Source organism: Bufo bufo, chromosome 2, assembly GCF_905171765.1.
Source record: "Bufo bufo chromosome 2, aBufBuf1.1, whole genome shotgun sequence".
In the NCBI taxonomy this organism is placed as follows: Eukaryota; Metazoa; Chordata; class Amphibia; order Anura; family Bufonidae; genus Bufo; species Bufo bufo.
Window position 1 is genome coordinate 300670650 of NC_053390.1, and position 16880 is coordinate 300687529.

The following is a 16880-nucleotide window of genomic DNA, read 5'->3' on the forward strand; positions in this document are numbered from 1 at the left end:
TGGTTATTTTGGCAGTGCTATACCATTGGAAATGAAATCCTGCCCTTCTGTCTATAGAGATGGGTAACCCATGGTCAGTTTGCTGCTGCTGTGAGGGGAGATGTAACAGAATGACAGCTCTGTTCTCCTGACAGGCCTAGAGATGAAGATGTCCACAGGAGAGCCTTGTGCTTATCCGTGTGATTGCAGTGTGCGGCCTTTGCTGTGCTAAAAGTCTAAATAAAGGAGTAAAGGCCCCGCTGTTCCGGCACCGTATCGCTAGTTAGCGATGATCTGGCGTTGTAAAGGCGCTGCGGATTACCGGGTATAAGATCGTTTGTGTGGACGCCTAAATCACTGGTTGTCAGCAGCAGACCGTGCCCTCTAATCACATTGCTGCTGGCAAACAACAAGTCTGTATGGGGAAGAGCAATGGTATTAGTGATCGCTCCTCCCCATACTGTGGAGGAGATCGCGGCATGTAAATACAGAGGTTCTCTCCACTCATGAGCAGACGATTGTTGGGAAGGAACGCTTCCCTCCTGACAATCGCCTGCTGCATCGGGCAGTGTAAAGAGCCAGGACAGAAAGTAGAACACATGAACCGACTTCCAAAAATTACTGTGTGTGTATATATATATATATATATAGCTACTGTCACACTCGCATTTGGTGCGCATCCGTTCAGATAATGCAACCATCTGCATCCGTTCAGAACTGATCCGGTTATATTATCTGTAACATAGCCAAGACAGATCCGTCTTGAACACCATTAAAAGTCAATGGAGGACGGATCCGTTTTCTATTGTGCCATATTGTGTCATAGAAAACGGATCCGTCCCCATTGACTTACATTGTGTGTCGGGGCGGATCCGTTTGGCTCAGTTTCATCAAACGGACACTGTTGCAGGCAGCGTTTTGGTGTCTCCCTCCAGAGCGAAATGGAGATGGAATGGAGGCAAACTGATGCATCCTGAGCGGATCCTTTTCCATTCAGAATGCATTAGGGCAAAACTGATCCGTTTTTGGACCGCTTGTGAGAGCCCTGAACGGATCTCACAAACGGAAAGCCAAAACGCCAGTGTGAAAGTAGACAAAAAAAAAAAAAAAAAACACCATTTTTTTTACATTATAAAATAATATCCCTAGAATATTGACATCTAGGCTATTAAGGTGATGGAAGTGGCTTCTGATGAGGTTTTCCTTTCTATACCACATACTAGTACCACACTGCTGAGGGGTATTCGAGTCTCAGGCTTCGACATCCATTGGTCCAAAACCTTTCTCTTTCCTTTATTAGACAGTATCAAACCTTTCACTGAGGAGTTGGGTAGTAATCTGAGGATCTCTGACTTGGGGATCACTATTTCTTCTAAGATTGAAGACTTTTTACAACTCAATTTGATCCCACTAATCACAAAATAAAGATATGGCTCCGACTCCCCTTGTCTAGAGCTGATAAAATATCTTTGGTGAAGATGGTGATTCTGCCCCAACTATTGTATGTCCTCAGGAACTCCCCAGCGTGGATTGATGATGGATTCTTTAAATTGATTGAGAGAATTATTAATGATTAAGGCTACTTTCACACTGGCGTTTTGGCTTTCCGTTTCTGAGATCCGTTCAGGGCTTTCACAAGCGGTTCAAAACGGATCAGTTTGCCTCAGTTCAGTCTCCATTCCGCTTTGGAGCCGGACACCGAATGCTGCTTGCAGCGTTTTGGTGTCCGTCTGATGAAACTGAGCCAAACGGATCCGTCCTGGCACACAATGTAAGGCTTCAATGGGGCCGCAAAAGATGCAGACAGCAGTCCGTGTGCTGTCCGCATCCGTTGCTCTGTTCCGAGGCCCCGCAAAAAAAAAAAATAGCATGTCCTATTCTTGTCCGTTTTGTAGACAAGAATAGACATGTCTACAATGGGCCGCCCGTTCAGCAAATTGCGGAAGGCACATGGGCGGCTTCCATTTTTTTGCGGATCCACGGTTTGCGGACCGCAAAAAAACGGACCGGTCGTGTGCATGAGGCCTAAGTCGATGGGGACGGATCAGTTTTCACTGGCACAATAGAAAAACAGATCCGTCCTCTATTGACTTTCAATGGTGTTTACGACAGATCCGTCTTGGCTATATTAAAGATAATACAAACGGATCCGTTCTGAACGGATGCAGACGGTTGTATTATCTGAACGGATCCGCACCAAACGCAAGTGTGAAAGTAGCCTTACTCTGGGGGAGGAAGCGAGTAAGGCTTAAATTGGAGAACTTTTACAAACCGTTGAAACGGGGAGGATTAAATCTTCCCTGTTTCAAGGGTTATTTCTTGGCATCGCAGCTATGGCTGTATCATGAATGGGAGAAGAGCCCACTTTGTAGAAATTTGGTCAAGAATTCCTCACACAATAATATTTTTGTTTTATTGGAATGCGGTCAATTAATTAATTCCCAGCAGAAATATATACGGCTGTTGTGAATTTATTTACTAAGTCCTGGAGCATCATTAGAGACTGGTTTGGAATAGAGGGATCCCTTTTTTGTACGCCTCTTTGGCATAATTATTCTCTATAGGCGTTAGATGAGTTACGGTAGGTGGAGATCAGTATTGGCAAAATAATAATATTCGCTATCTTGCTCAGGTGGTTGAGAATGGGCATATTTTCACTATGTTGAGAAAATATATACAATTTATCTTTGTTTCGCTATTTTCTGTTACGTTCAGCACTTCAGTATAAAAGAAAAATCACTTTCATATATAGTACAGACCAAAAGTTTGGACACACCTTCTCATTCAAAGAGTTTTCTTTATTTTCATGACTATGAAGGCATCAAAACTATGAATTAACACATGTGGAATTATATACATAACAAACAAGTGTGAAACAACTGAAAATATGTCATATTCTAGGTTCTTCAAAGTAGCCACCTTTTGCTTTGATTACTGCTTTGCACACTCTTGGCATTCTCTTGATGAGCTTCAAGAGGTAGTCCCCTGAAATGGTCTTCCAACAGTCTTGAAGGCGTTCCCAGAGATGCTTAGCACTTGTTGGCCCTTTTGCCTTCACTCTGCGGTCCAGCTCACCCCAAACCATCTCGATTGGGTTCAGGTCCGGTGACTGTGGAGGCCAGGTCATCTGGCGCAGCACCCCATCACTCTCCTTCATGGTCAAATAGCCCTTACTTTCAAAGTTTTCCCAATTTTTCAGCTGACTGACTGACCTTCATTTCTTAAAGTAATGATGGCCACTCGTTTTTCTTTACTTAGCTGCTTTTTTCTTGCCATAATACAAATTCTAACAGTCTATTCAGTAGGACTATCAGCTGTGTATCCACCTGACTTCTCCTCAACACAACTGATGGTCCCAACCCCATTTATAAGGCAAGAAATCCCACTTATTAAACCTGACAGGGCACACCTGTGAAGTGAAAACCATTTCAGGGGACTACCTCTTGAAGCTCATCAAGAGAATGCCAAGAGTGTGCAAAGCAGTAATCAAAGCAAAAGGTGGCTACTTTGAAGAACCTAGAATATGACATATTTTCAGTTATTTAACACTTGTTTGTTATGAATATAATTCCACATGTGTTAATTCATAGTTTTGATGCCTTCATAGTCATGAAAATAAAGAAAACTCTTTGAATCAGAAGGTGTGTCCAAACTTTTGGTCTGTACTGTAGATACTTCTACTTTTTTGCACAATTTAATAATAAAGTCAGCAGAGGGTTAAGATTTCACAGGGTTATAAATATTTACTTAAAGGGAATTGTCACCAGAATCACCACCATTAGGCCTCATGCACACGACCGTTGTTTTGGTCCGCATCCGAGCCACAAAAACTGCGGCTCGGATGCGGACCCATTCACTTCAATGGGGCCGCAAAAGATGCGGACAGCACTCCGTGTGCTGTCCGCATCCGTTGCTCCGTTCCGTGGCCCCGCAAAAAAAATAAATAGAACATGTCCTATTCCTGTCCGTTTTGCGGACAAGAATAGGCATTTCTACAATGGGCCGACCGTTCTGTTCCGCAAATTGCGGAACGGTCGTGTGCATGAGGCCTTAAACTAAAACTATTGTCTTGTAGCACTTATTACCTCCTTTCCAGACGTGCTTTTCTTTCCTTGCTGCTTGGTTTCTATCTCGGAAAAAATCCACTTTATTCCTTATGCAAATGAGGCAGTAAGGTGCCCAGAGGGGCGTTATTTTTGTTCAAAGGCGCCCAGGAACACCCCCATTGAGTGCCCAGTGGCCGATCAGTGAAGACCGGCACATCGCAGTGCCAGAAGCACATGTAAGCTGCGGGGCGGGTCAGGGGGGAGGTGGCAGATGCTAAACTGGTCAGCCGGGTCACCTCCGAGGTGAGGCAGGGGACACCAGTGTTTTTGGGTCCCCTGCCAGCGCTGCGATTGGCTGGAACAACGCTCCAGCCAATGGCAGCACTATAGCTGCACAGGAAAGGGCAGAACCTCCCTGCATGCAGCCATTCTAGCCGGTGACTGCATGCAGAGAGGTTCTGTACTCGATCTGCTGGGATTTGTGGTTCTACCACAGCTTTCACTGCCTTAGGCTACTTTCACACTAGCGGCAGGACGGATCCGACAGGCTGTTCACCCTGTCGGATCCGTCCTGACGCTATTTTGCTGTGCCGCCGGACTGCCGCTCTGTCCCCATTTACTATAATGGGGACGAGGACGGAGCCCTGGCGCAGCACGGCCGTGCTAAAAAGTCGGACATGCAGTACTTTTAGTCCGACGGTCTTTCCCCGTGCACTGCCGTGCTGCGCCGCCCCCATTATAGTCAATGGGGACGGAGCGGCGGTACGGCGAAATAGCGTCAGGACGGCTCCGACAGGGTGAACGGCTAGTGTGAAAGTACCCGCTCCTGTATAGAAGAAGACGAAGAAGAACATTTGGAACATCTGCAGCAGAAGTTCCAGATCCCTAATCCCTGTCCCTATCCCCACCGTCTGATTTTGCCTGCGGTGAAGAAATTTTGCATTTTTTTGTCACTTATCACATTTAAAAAAAAAATTCCTGCTCTGCACCCCTTTTTCAGTATGTGAGCTGTGAACGCCAAGTGCTGATCAGTCCGTACTTCACTGCTCAGCACCTGGGCTCTTTTTTTTTGGCGCAGATATATATATTTTTTTCATCTGTCCCCCCTTTTTTATTTTTATTTTTTATAAAGAAGTAATATATAAGTACATTTTTAGCTAGTGTTCTTTTTTTGGATCTGCAGTAAATCTTTATACTGCAGTGTCTGCACGGATGCACCAAACGTCTGCTTGCGTGCGTTCTGCAGCCCTGAGCACCAATAAGTACAATTTTTTTCCTGGTCGCTTGCTCCGTTTTTTTTTTGGTGTAAAAAGTACTTTTAGTGTTGGATAGAAATCAATTTTAGTTAGGTAGTGTTAGTGTAGATTTTTGTACGCACATAATATCTGCGTGCGTGCTGCACCTGCTGAGCGCTGATCAGAAACATCCATTTTTCTGACCGGTCTGCTCAGTTTACTGTGCACGTTTTTTATATAGTTTGTGTGTGTGTGTGTGTGTGTGTGTGTATATAATATATATATCAATTTTAGTTAGGTAGTGTTAGTTTGTGCGTGCATCCAGCAATTTTACTTTACTCCTTTTCTCTATATTTCAAATTTATTACAAGCCCCTTCACGTGTGAAAACACTACATACACATCCCATACTAAATAAAGTTTTACACATTTCACACGTTACACCCCATTAAAATAAATATGGCCCGTTCATCCCAATGAGTTTACTCAGCTGAACGCCATGCTTGCCTCCGATACTGAGTCTGCCAGTGAGGGAGAAGAGGATGCCACTTTCCTCTACTCCTCTACCCCCTCATCATCATCCGCTGATGAGGGACCCTCTAGAAGGCACCCCAGGGTAGCAGAGGAGGTAGCCCCCCAGAGTGACCCCATATGGACCCCACCCCCTGATGATTATCAGCCCCAAATTCCAGATTTTGTGGGCAACTCCGGAATACAGATAGACTGTGCGGGCTTCACAGAACTAGATTTTTTTGAAAATCTTCTCTAAAGATTTTGTAAATTTAATGGTGGCCCAAACCAATTTGTATGCCCAACAATTCATTGATCAGAACCCTACATCGGCATACGCTAGACCCCTAGGTTGGACCCCAGTAAGTGCAGCTGAGATGGTGAAGTTTTGGGGACTCGTGCTTCATATGGGCGTAGTAAAAAAACAAAAACTGCTGGATAAGGCTTACCACCTCTATGTGGATAACTATTATACCAGTATCCCCCTATTCAGGTCCCTAACTGCCAGAGGTATTGTGGCTTGCGGCACAGTGCACAAATATCAGAGAGGCCTCCCTAGAACCCTGGTAGGGCAACCACTGAGAATGGGTGAAAGTAAGGCTCTCCTCCATGATAACATGCTGGCATTAAGTACAAGGACAAGAGGGACGTCCTTGTACTGACCACCATTCCCACTAACACCAGCTCCCCTGCTCCTGTACGAGGTACCACAACCACTACCCCCAAACCAGTTTGTATCCTGTACTACAACAGGCACATGGGAGGGGTGGATCTTTCAGATCAACTTCTGAAGCCCTGCAGTGCCACACGAAAAACGAAAGTGTGGTACAAAAAGCTGGCCGTACACATTGTACAGATGGCAATGTGCAATGCGTACGTGCTATTTCAATCTGTAGGCCACAAAGGAACTTTGCTCCAGTTCCAAGAGGTGGTTATCAAGGACCTGATTTTTCAAACCCAGGCCGGGGAGGTTCCCAGTACTTCAGGAAGTCATGGTGCACGTGTTGTACCAGGGCAACTTTTACCAGGTCAAGTCCCCCAGACAGCAAGGAAGGAAAGGACCCAAAAAGATGCAGGGTGTGTTGTGTTCCAAAAGGGGATAAGGAAAGACACCATTTACCACTGTCAAACCTGCCCTGAAAAACCTGGCCTGTGCATGAGTGTTTCAGAATGTACCACTCATCCATGGAGTATTAATTTCATCCTTGATGTACCCTGTAATACTTCCACTCTATATCTTGGATTTAGTCCGCATAGCTTACAGATCCACTTTTCACCAACCACTACATATTCATTTCTGTGAAACACCTGTTACGTCAAAAGTACCCTTTCCACCCCTCGAAATGTTCGTAATAAGGGGGTGCTCTTTCCAAAATGGGGTCACTTCTTAGGGTTTTTAATTTCTTGGGACCTCCAGGAATTTTTTAAATGCAACATGGCACCTAAAATCAGTTTATTCAGGCCTGCAAAATCCATATTTTGCCATTTGCCTGCTGTGCGCCCATACAGCAGGTTACGGGCACATATGGGGTGTTTCCTGAATGGGGAGAAAATGGGGAACACATACTGGGGTGCATTTTCTCCTTTAACCCCTTGTGAAAGTGAAAAATTGGGGTCTGCTAGTTATTTTTCATTTTTACAAATGTGTGCTTTGAAATAATTTCTCTAGTATTTCTGCCTTCTGTGAGACACCCGTTTGCTGAAAAGTACCCTTTCCACCACTTAAAATTTTCGTACGGGGGTGCTCTTTCCAAAATGGGGTCACTTTTTGGGGTTTTTCATTTCTGGGCACCTCAGGAAATTTATTTAATGCGACATGGCACCTAAAATCCATGTCTGCCAATTCAGGCCTGTCAGCAAAATTCATATTTTGCCATTTGCCTGCTGTGAGCCCATACAGCAGGCTACAGCACATATGGGGTGTTTCCTGAATGGGGATAAAATGGGGAACACATATTGGGGTGCATTTTCTCCTGTAACCACTTGTGGGGGAAAAAATTGGGGTCTTCTAGTATATATATTTTTTTTCACAAATAGGTGCTTTGGAATGGTTTCCAAGTATTTCTGTGAGACACCTGTTTGCTGAAAAGTACCCTTTCTACCACTTAAAATGTTCGTACAGGGGTGCTCTTTCTAAAATGGGGTCACCTGTTGGGGTTTTTCATTTCTGGGGACCTCAGGAATTTATTTAATGCTACATGGCACCTAAAATACACGTCTGCCAATTCAGGTCAGCAAAATGCATATTTAGCTGTTTGTATCTAGAGCCCTGCCATGCGCCCATACATCATTTTTAGAGGACATATGGGGTGTTGGCGTATTCAGGGGGAAATGGGGAACAAAATGTGGGGTGCATTTTGTCCTGTTACCCCTTGTAAAAGTGAAAAATGTGGGTGTAAAGCAACTTTTTCTGGAAAAAAATAGTAATTTTTCATTTTCACAGCCAAGCGTTTCCTACTTCTGTGAAACGCCCGATGGGTCAAAGTATTCACTACACGCCTTGAAATATTCCTTGAGGGGTGTAGTTTCCGGAATGGGGTCACTTTTTGGGGGTCTCCACTCTAGGGGTACCTCAGGGTGTGTTCAATTGCAAGATGGCGACTGTCAATTATTCTGGTGAAATTTGCCTTCCAGAAGCCATTTGGTGCTCCTTTCCTCCTGACCCCTGTGGTACAGCCATATAGCGGTATATAAGCACATATGGGGTATTGCTGTAATCAGGAGAAAATGGGCAATAAATTAGGGGGTACATTTTCTCCAGTTCCCCCTTATGAAAGTGAAAAATTTGGGCCTAAGGTCAATTTTTCAGGAAAAAAGTGTAATTTTTCCTTTTCACAGCCAACTCCATGAATCATCTTAAGCCCCTTTCACACGGGCGAGTATTCCGCACGGATGCGATGCGTGAGTTGAACGCATTGCACCTGCACTGAATCATGACCCATTCATTTCTATGGGGCTGTGCACACGAGCTGTGATTTTCACGCATCACTTGTGCGTTGCGTGAAAATCGCAGCATGCTCCTCTTTGTGCATTTTTCACGTAACGCAGGCCCCATAGAAATGAATGGGGTTGCGTGAAAATCGCAAGCAAGTGCGGATGCGGTGCGATTTTCACGCACGGTTGCTAGGAGACGATCAGGATGGAAACCCGATCATTATTATTTTCCCTTATAACATGGTTATAAGGGAAAATAATAGCATTCTGAATACAGAATGCATAGTAAAATAGCGCTGAAGGGGTTAAAAAATAAGTAAACTCACCTTAGTCCACTTGATCGCGCAGCCGGCATCTCTTCTGTCTCCTTCTTTGCTGATTGCAGGAAAAGGACCTGTGGTGACGTCACTCCGGTCATCACATGATCTTTTACCATGGTGATGGATCATGTGATGACCGGAGTGACGTCACCACAGGTCCTTTTCCTGCAATCAGCAAAGAAGGAGACCGAAGAGATGCCGGCTGCGCGATCAAGTGGACTAAGGGGAGTTAAATTAAATTTTATTTTTTTAACCCCTCCAGCGCTATTTTACTATGCAATCTACAGAACACCGATCCCAAGCCCGAACTTCTGTGAAGAAGTTCGGGTTTGGGTACCAAACATGCGCGATTTTTCTCACGCGAGTACAAAACGCATTACAATGTTTTTCACTCACACGGAAAAATCGTGCATGTTCCCGCAATGCACCCGCACCTTTTCCCGCAACGCCCGTGTGAAAGAGGCCTTAGAGGACAAAGTTCTCACTAGACATCTTGAAATATTCCTTGAGGGTTGTAGTTTCCGGAATGGGGTCACTTTTTGGGGATTTCCACTCTGCGTCATAGCTCCCAAAAGCCAATCCTGCAAAATCTGTCCTCCAAAAGCCGTATGGTGCTACTTCCCTTTTGAACCCTGCCATGCAACCATACATCATTTTTTGAGCACATATTGGGTGTCGGTGTATTCGGGGGGAAATGGGGAACAAAATGTGGGGTGCATTTTGTCCTGTTACCCTTTGTGAAAGTGAAAAATATGGGGGTAAAGCAACTTTTTCTGGAAAAAATTTTAATTTTTAACTTTCACAGCCAAGCGTTTCCTAATTCTGTGAAACACCTAATGCGTCAAAGTGCTCACTACACACTTAGAAATATTTCTTGAGGGGTGCTGTTTCCTGAATGGGGTCACTTTTTGGGGGTTTCCACTGTAGGGCCACCTCAGGGTGTCTTCATATGCGACATAGCTCCCAATTACCATTCCAGCTAAATCCGCTCTCCAAAAGCCACATGGTGCTCCTTCCACTCTGAAGCCTTCTGTGCGCCCATACATCAGTTTTTGAGCGCACAAGGGGTGTTTCTGTAAGCTCCTTATTCAGGCTAATAGATTTTGAATTTTGTTTGGCTGTTAACCCTTGATGTGTTACAGAAAAAATAGATTTAAAATCAGCAAAAAAAATTGGGGAAATTTTGAATTTTCATTTAATTCTCGTGGGGCACCTAAAGGGTTAACCAAGTTTGTAAAATCAGTTTTGAATACCCTGAGCGGTGTAGTTTCTAAAATGGGGTGATTTATGGGTGGTTTCTAACAGGGCTGTGGAGTCGGAGTCGAGGAGTCGGAGTCGGGGGAAATTTTGGGTACCTGGAGTCGGAGTCGGCAAACAATGCACCGACTCCTACTAAATTTAGATTGGAATAAAAAAAAAAAAGCAAGTTTAAATGTCCCAATTCACAAAAAGTTATAATTAATGACTTCTCTACTGTAAGAATAAAGACCAATGCATGCAGTGCCTCACGTAACCGTGAAGAAGCATGGTTTTCATGTGCTTCACTATATGGCACGCAACGCACAGTTAGGAGCTGCAATACTTATACTTTCCATAGTGTTGTGTTCTGCTTTTACAGGGAACGCAGCGTCCATGTGTAACCTCGCCTCTCACTGATAAGGGATTAAATAAATATGTTTTTTGCAGGACTAGAGAGTGAGACACTTGTATAAGTGAAGGGAATGGAGGGCCAATAGTTCAAGACTGAAGCTGTAAACCATTGGAAAAACTGCTGTCATTTAGCTAAGGCTACTTTCACACTAGCGTTCAGAACGGATCCGTCTGCATTATAACTTAGAAAATTTTCTAAGTCTGAAAGTAGCCTGAGCGGATCCGTTCAGACTTTACATTGAAAGTCAATGGGGAACGGATCCGCTTGAAGATTGAGCCATATGGTGTCATCTTCAAGCGGATCCGTCCCCATTGACTTACATTGTAAGTCTGGACGGATCCGCTCGCCTCCGCACGGCCAGCGTTCAGGTGTCCGCTCACTGAGCGCTGGCAAGCGGATGCATTCTCAGTGGATCCGCCTCCATTGAGAATGCATCAGGGCTGGACGGCTGCGTTCATGACCGCTCGTGAGCCCCTTCAAACGGAGCTCACGAGCGGACACCTGAACGCAGGTGTGAAAGTAGCCTAAGGCTATAAAAACTTGTAAACTCCGATTGTTAGCTTAAACTTTAAACATGACTATGGAATTCTCCTAGGAAAATCATGTTCCTTTGTTTTCATTGTGTTTGTCTTTTGCTTAAACTGTGCAATACAGTAGACTGTTGGCTTCCCAGCCAGTAGTCCTGTGGTAGGTTGCGTTTCTTTCCCTCAAGGAATGTATAAAATACATTCGCATATTAATACAGAGGAGTCGGAGTCGGAAGTACATAAAACTGAGGAGTCGGAACATTTATCTACCGACTCCACAGCCCTGGTTTCTAATATGTAAGCCCCAGAAAGTGACTTCATAACTGAACTGGTACTGAAAAAATTGGGGTTTGGAAATGTTCTTAAAAATTTGCTTCTAATCTTCTAACGTCCCCAAAAAATAAAATGTCATTTTCAAAATGATCCAAACATGAAATAAATATATGGGGAATGTAAAGTAATAACTATTTTTGGAGGTATTACTATCTATTTTAAAAGTAGAGAAATAGAAATTTGCTAATTTTTCCAAATTTTGGGTTAATTTGGTATTTTTTTTAGAAATAAAAATCTTTTTTACTCAATTTTACCACTGTCATGAAGTACAATATGTGACAAGAAAACAATCTCAGAATGGCCTGGATAAGTAAAATCGTTTTAAAGTTATCACCGCATAAAGTGACACATCAGATTTGCTAAAAAATGGCCTGGGCAGGAAGGTGAAAAATGGCAGGGTCCTTAAGGTGAAAAATTGCAGGGTCCTGAAGGGTTTAATCTACAGTATCCTGAACAAAAGGCCTGGAGAAGGGAGTGCCCAATGGTTCAACCGGATGATTGGGATAAGATATTGGGTAATATCTATGGGACTAGTTTCTCACAATTTTATTCATATATTGGTTCAATTTAATATTTTACACAGAATTTATGTTACACCCTTAAGGCTTTAAGGGCATCTGTCAGCAGATTTGTACCTATGACACTGGCTGACCTGTTACATGTGCATTTGGCAGCTGAAGGCATCTGTGTTGGTCCCATGTTCATATGTCCTGCATTACTGAGAAATATATTGTTTTAATATATGCAAACGAGCCTCTAGGAGCAATGGGGGCGTTGCCTTTACACCTAAAGGCTCCGCTCTCTGCAGCTCCTGCAGTCTTTTCACTTTGATTGACAGGGCCAGGTGTGATAATGTTATCACTGCCTCGTCCTGTCAGTGAAAGTGGAGAGGGAGCAGCTGTTGCAGAGAGAGCGGAGCCTCTAGGAGTAATGGCAACACCCCCGTTGCTCCTAGAGAAGGGGTCAGCAACCTTCAGTATTTCAGATGTGGTGAAACGACAACTCCCATCATGCTCCATTCACTTTTATGGGAGCTCTGAAAACAGCTAAGCAAGTGTGCACATACAGCTGGAGTACCGAAGGTTGCTGAGCCCGTTGCTCCTAGAGGCTGATTTGCATATATTAAAACCTCCTATTTCTCAGCAATGCGGGCACATATTAAGATGGGACCAACACAGATTCCTTCAGCTGCCAAGTGCACATGTAACAGGTCAGCCGGTGTCATAGGTACAGATCTGCTGACAGATGCCCTTTAATAAATGGGGTCTGAGAAACACTTCTAATGTGATTTACCTGAGGCCGATCATTTACATACAGTAATCTCTGGACTTGTATAGAACTAAAAAGAATATTGGAGGCAATACATAGTTATATTATCCAAAAGTTGAAAGTTCTGATTCCGTTTCCGGTAGAGTTTTGGATTTTGAGTGATCTCTCCAAGGTGGGGTGCCATAAGTATAAACTGAGTCTTCTTAAAGGCTACTGATTGCACGGGCTTGGTGTTCATCTAGTGCTCCGATTATGAGGAGATGGTTAGCTCTAGATAACAAGCTATGAATAGATCTCATACAAACGAGGATAAATGCTTTAAGGTATGGGGAGAATGGAATGCTTCATTCTTTTCTACTTCTACTTTCTCACTATTCCCGTTCCGCTCTTACCCTGTTGCAGGGATGGGAGACGCATCGCAAAGGGGTGGGTTAAGGGGATAGAAACTATAATCTTGATGTATTATTTTGTATGGAATTATTATTGCTTAATAAAAAATAAAAATAAAAAGTGGCTTATAGCCGTGGCAGATGCTTTCCGGCTAGGTCACAGGGAGCGGCACTCAGTGGGGGACATAAGTAGGACATTTAAAAACCATGTAATGGGAAAGACCTCTAGGGGTGAATTCACACATGAAGGATTTGTTGCTGATTTTCAGTGCAGATTCCATACTGAGAATCGGTGACAACTAAGGGCTCTTTCACACCTGCGTTCTTTTCTTCCGGCATAGAGTTCCGTCGTCGGGGCTCTATGCCGGAAGAATCCTGATCAGTTTTATCCTAATGCATTCTGAATGGAGAGAAATCCGTTCAGGATGCATCAGGATGTCTTCAGTTCCGGACCGGAACGTTTTTTGGCCGGAGAAAATACCGCAGCATGCTGCGCTTTTTGCTCCGGCCAAAAATCCTGAACACTTGCTGCAAGGCCGGATCCGGAATTAATGCCCATTGAAAGGCATTAATCCGGATCCGGCCTTAAGCTAAACGTTGTTTCGGCGCATTGCCGGATCCGGTGTTTATCTTTTTCTGAATGGTTACCATGGCTACCGGGACGCTAAAGTCCTGGCAGCCATGGTAAAGTGTAGTGGGGAGCGGGGGAGCAGTATACTTACCGTCCGTGCTGCTCCCCGGGCGCTCCAGAGTGACGTCAGGGCGCCCCACGCTCATGGATGACGTGTCGCATGGATCACGTCATCCATGCGCATGGGGCGCTCTGACGTCATTCTGGAGCGCCCCGGGAGCCGCACGGACGGTAAGTATACTGCTCCCTCGCTCCCCACTACTACTATGGCAACCAGGACTTTAATAGCGCCCTGGCTGCCATAGTAACACTGAACGCATTTTGAAGACGGATCCGTCTTCAAATGCTTTCAGTTCACTTGCGTTTTTCCGGATCCGGCGTGTAATTCCGGCAAATGGAGTACACGCCGGATCCGGACAACGCAAGTGTGAAAGAGGCCTTACCGTACAATGCATGTGGAAGGGTTTTAGTGGAGAAAATCTGCACAGTATTCGGCACATGAGGGCTTTCTAACTGATAACCTGGCCTCTGGATGGGTCATCAGTATCTGATCAGTGGGGGTCTGACACCCGGGACCCCCATCAATCAGCTGTTTGAGAAAGTCGCGGCCTTCTCTGAGCTCACCACGCACAGTGCCGTACATTGAACAGTGGCTGTGCTTGGTATCGTGCTCAGCCCCTTTCACTTCAAAGGGGCTGAGCTGCGCCTAGGTCACGTGACCAATGAACATATCATCACATGACCTAGGGAAAGCAGCGAGATTGTCGGGGGTGCGCTGCAACTATTGATTTGCAGTTCCGGTGCCAACTTCCAGCTGATGGGCTGGGTTGCAGGGTGCCGGACCCCCATCGATCAGCTGGTGATGTCTGTACTGAGGCCCCTATCTGAGGTCACTTTTCTGTGGTATGCTGTATGGGGAAAAAAGTATTGATTAAAAAAAAACTATGCAGAACTCCATTAACAGAAACACATGCTGCTCCAAGACCAGGAGATACAGCGCAGGCACCGATAACAGGTCTCAGCACTTGGAGGCCGGCAGACCAGGCACGAGAAGACATGGCCATACCTGATGACTTCTCCTCGGATTATCAGGAGATTCCATATGGTGTCTGTGGCCACCTAAAGGGATATTCCTGTTGTATCATTTTCCTGACCAACGGGGACGGAGTGGGATGAAATAAACCACCAGTACCTTACTGATCCCCCGCCGCTGCTCCAGTCCCCATTCCTCTGCACTTTCAGGCTCCACACAGTGGAAGTGGCTTGGACTGGTGACTTGCCAAGGGGCTGTCCAAGCCTCCTCCACCATGGAGAGAGTAGTGGGGGGTTGGTAAGGTGAGTAATGATGCTACCGGAATACCCCTTTAATGCTTATATATTGTCGTGGTGCTTATTAAGAGGTTGTCCAAGATATGAAAAAAAAAAAAATTCACAGAAACAGTGCCACACTTGCCCACAGGCCATGGCTGGTATTGCAGCTTACGCCCATTGAAGTAAATAAAGGCGAGCTGCCATAAGCTGAGAATGATGGGGTTTTACATCCGACAATACATGGCTGTCTGAATGAGGCCCAGGATGCATTGCTGCAGTGGAGGTTTTTCTGATTGGGGTGTCATTTCAACCCCTCTGCTACTGAAGGGTGTGAGGCGCATGCGCTGCTAGTGGTGTCTGGGATTACACTGTTGCCAAGAGGAGCTTCAAACTCTTGCTTCCTTGCTCGATATGTGCAGTTGTGGCGGGGACTGTCACGTGATGCGGGTGCGGCCTCTCATTGGGCCGGCGGCTGGTGACGTCCCGGGGCGCGGGCCGCAGTGTTGTGGATACGTGTGTTTGTGAGGTGATTCTTCGGCGTGGAGCGCACGTGGCGCCTCAGAAGCACACCGTATCGCTCGCTGCTTGTGGCTGGAGTTAGGCTTTGCACTTAACCCTACATGTTCCAGCAGAGTGTGGGACGAGTTGTTAATGAATGGACCTCCATTTCTTTACGAGCGCGGATTGTGACAGTGCCGATGGGGGCGCTGCGTTTTCTGGCCGGCATTTGTTGTCGGCGGGGGAGGAGGCTCCTTCTTCTCTGGACGCTGCGGCGCTTCAGCTTATGCTTGACATGTATGGGCAAAGCAAGGTGAGGAAGCTCTACAGTGGTGATGGGAGGGGGCTTCAGACCTGGCACCCCCAGAGCCAATGTGCAGGGGGACCTGCTTCTCTTATTCTCAGCATTGGAGGAGGTCCTAGCTGGTAGACCCCAACAGTGAACCCAAATATATTGTATGGACAGCATGTGATGCAGGCCTCATCCCAAGTGCTGTGCTCACATCCGTTTATATTTTCCCATATCCTTGTGGCTGACCCTCACTGCACGTGAGCACAATCCGGCGTGCACAAGGGCTGTCTCCTGATATTACGCATCTGCGTACACCTAGACGCAGTCAGAGCTGCCTTAGATTTCAGTTCTTTTATACACCACTTTCTGGCGTAAATTATGTGCTGGGGCTGATGGCCCCCACCTCGCCAATCCCCTATTCAGATACTGGTGAGGCCGGCATAAAAATGGCAGTAGCGACCTGAAGTCACAATGGCCTTTAAAAAGTTGCAAAACCGGGGTTTTGTGGCTTTTTAACGTAAAAATAAATAATAAAACGCATAAGAGGAATGAAACTGCTCAGCTCCTCCTGCTCTTACATGAGGCCTGCAGGTTGCACTGCATTTTCTGTAAAATTCAATGGGACGGCTTGTAATTACCGGTTGCCAGCGAGCAGGTATAGGATGATAGGAAGGCAGCACTTGCACAGAGCACAGCCTACTCTTCAACCAGCTGATCAGGACCGCCGCAGATCTGATATTGATTAAAGGGGTTCTGGACTTTGTTTAATCATCAGCATCTGATCGGCAGGGGTCCGACACCCAGGACCCTCGCTGATAAGCTGTTTGAGAAGGCAGCGGCGCTGGCAGTAGCACCGCGGCCTTCTCAATGTTTACCGCTGGCCCAGTGACATCACGACTAGTATCACTGGCCTGGGCAGGGCTAAGCTCTGTTCACCTGAATGGAGCTTAGCCCAA

The 16880-nt window shown here is 45.6% G+C and overlaps 1 protein-coding gene across 3 annotated transcripts in view; it reads left to right on the forward strand.

Annotated features, from left to right (window-relative positions):
- TOX4 (TOX high mobility group box family member 4) overlaps positions 1–16880 on the forward strand; it is a 37840-nt gene that overhangs the window by 5215 nt on the left and 15745 nt on the right. Inside the window, exon 1 of one of the 3 annotated variants that reach the window (XM_040416827.1) lies at positions 15589–15945. The exons of the other annotated variants lie outside the window; for them this stretch is intronic. Coding sequence (XP_040272761.1) covers positions 15790–15945 — 156 coding nt within the window. The 5' untranslated portion in view covers positions 15589–15789. Of the gene's footprint in view, positions 1–15588; positions 15946–16880 lie in introns of those variants that run through there. 3 annotated transcript variants of the gene reach the window in all.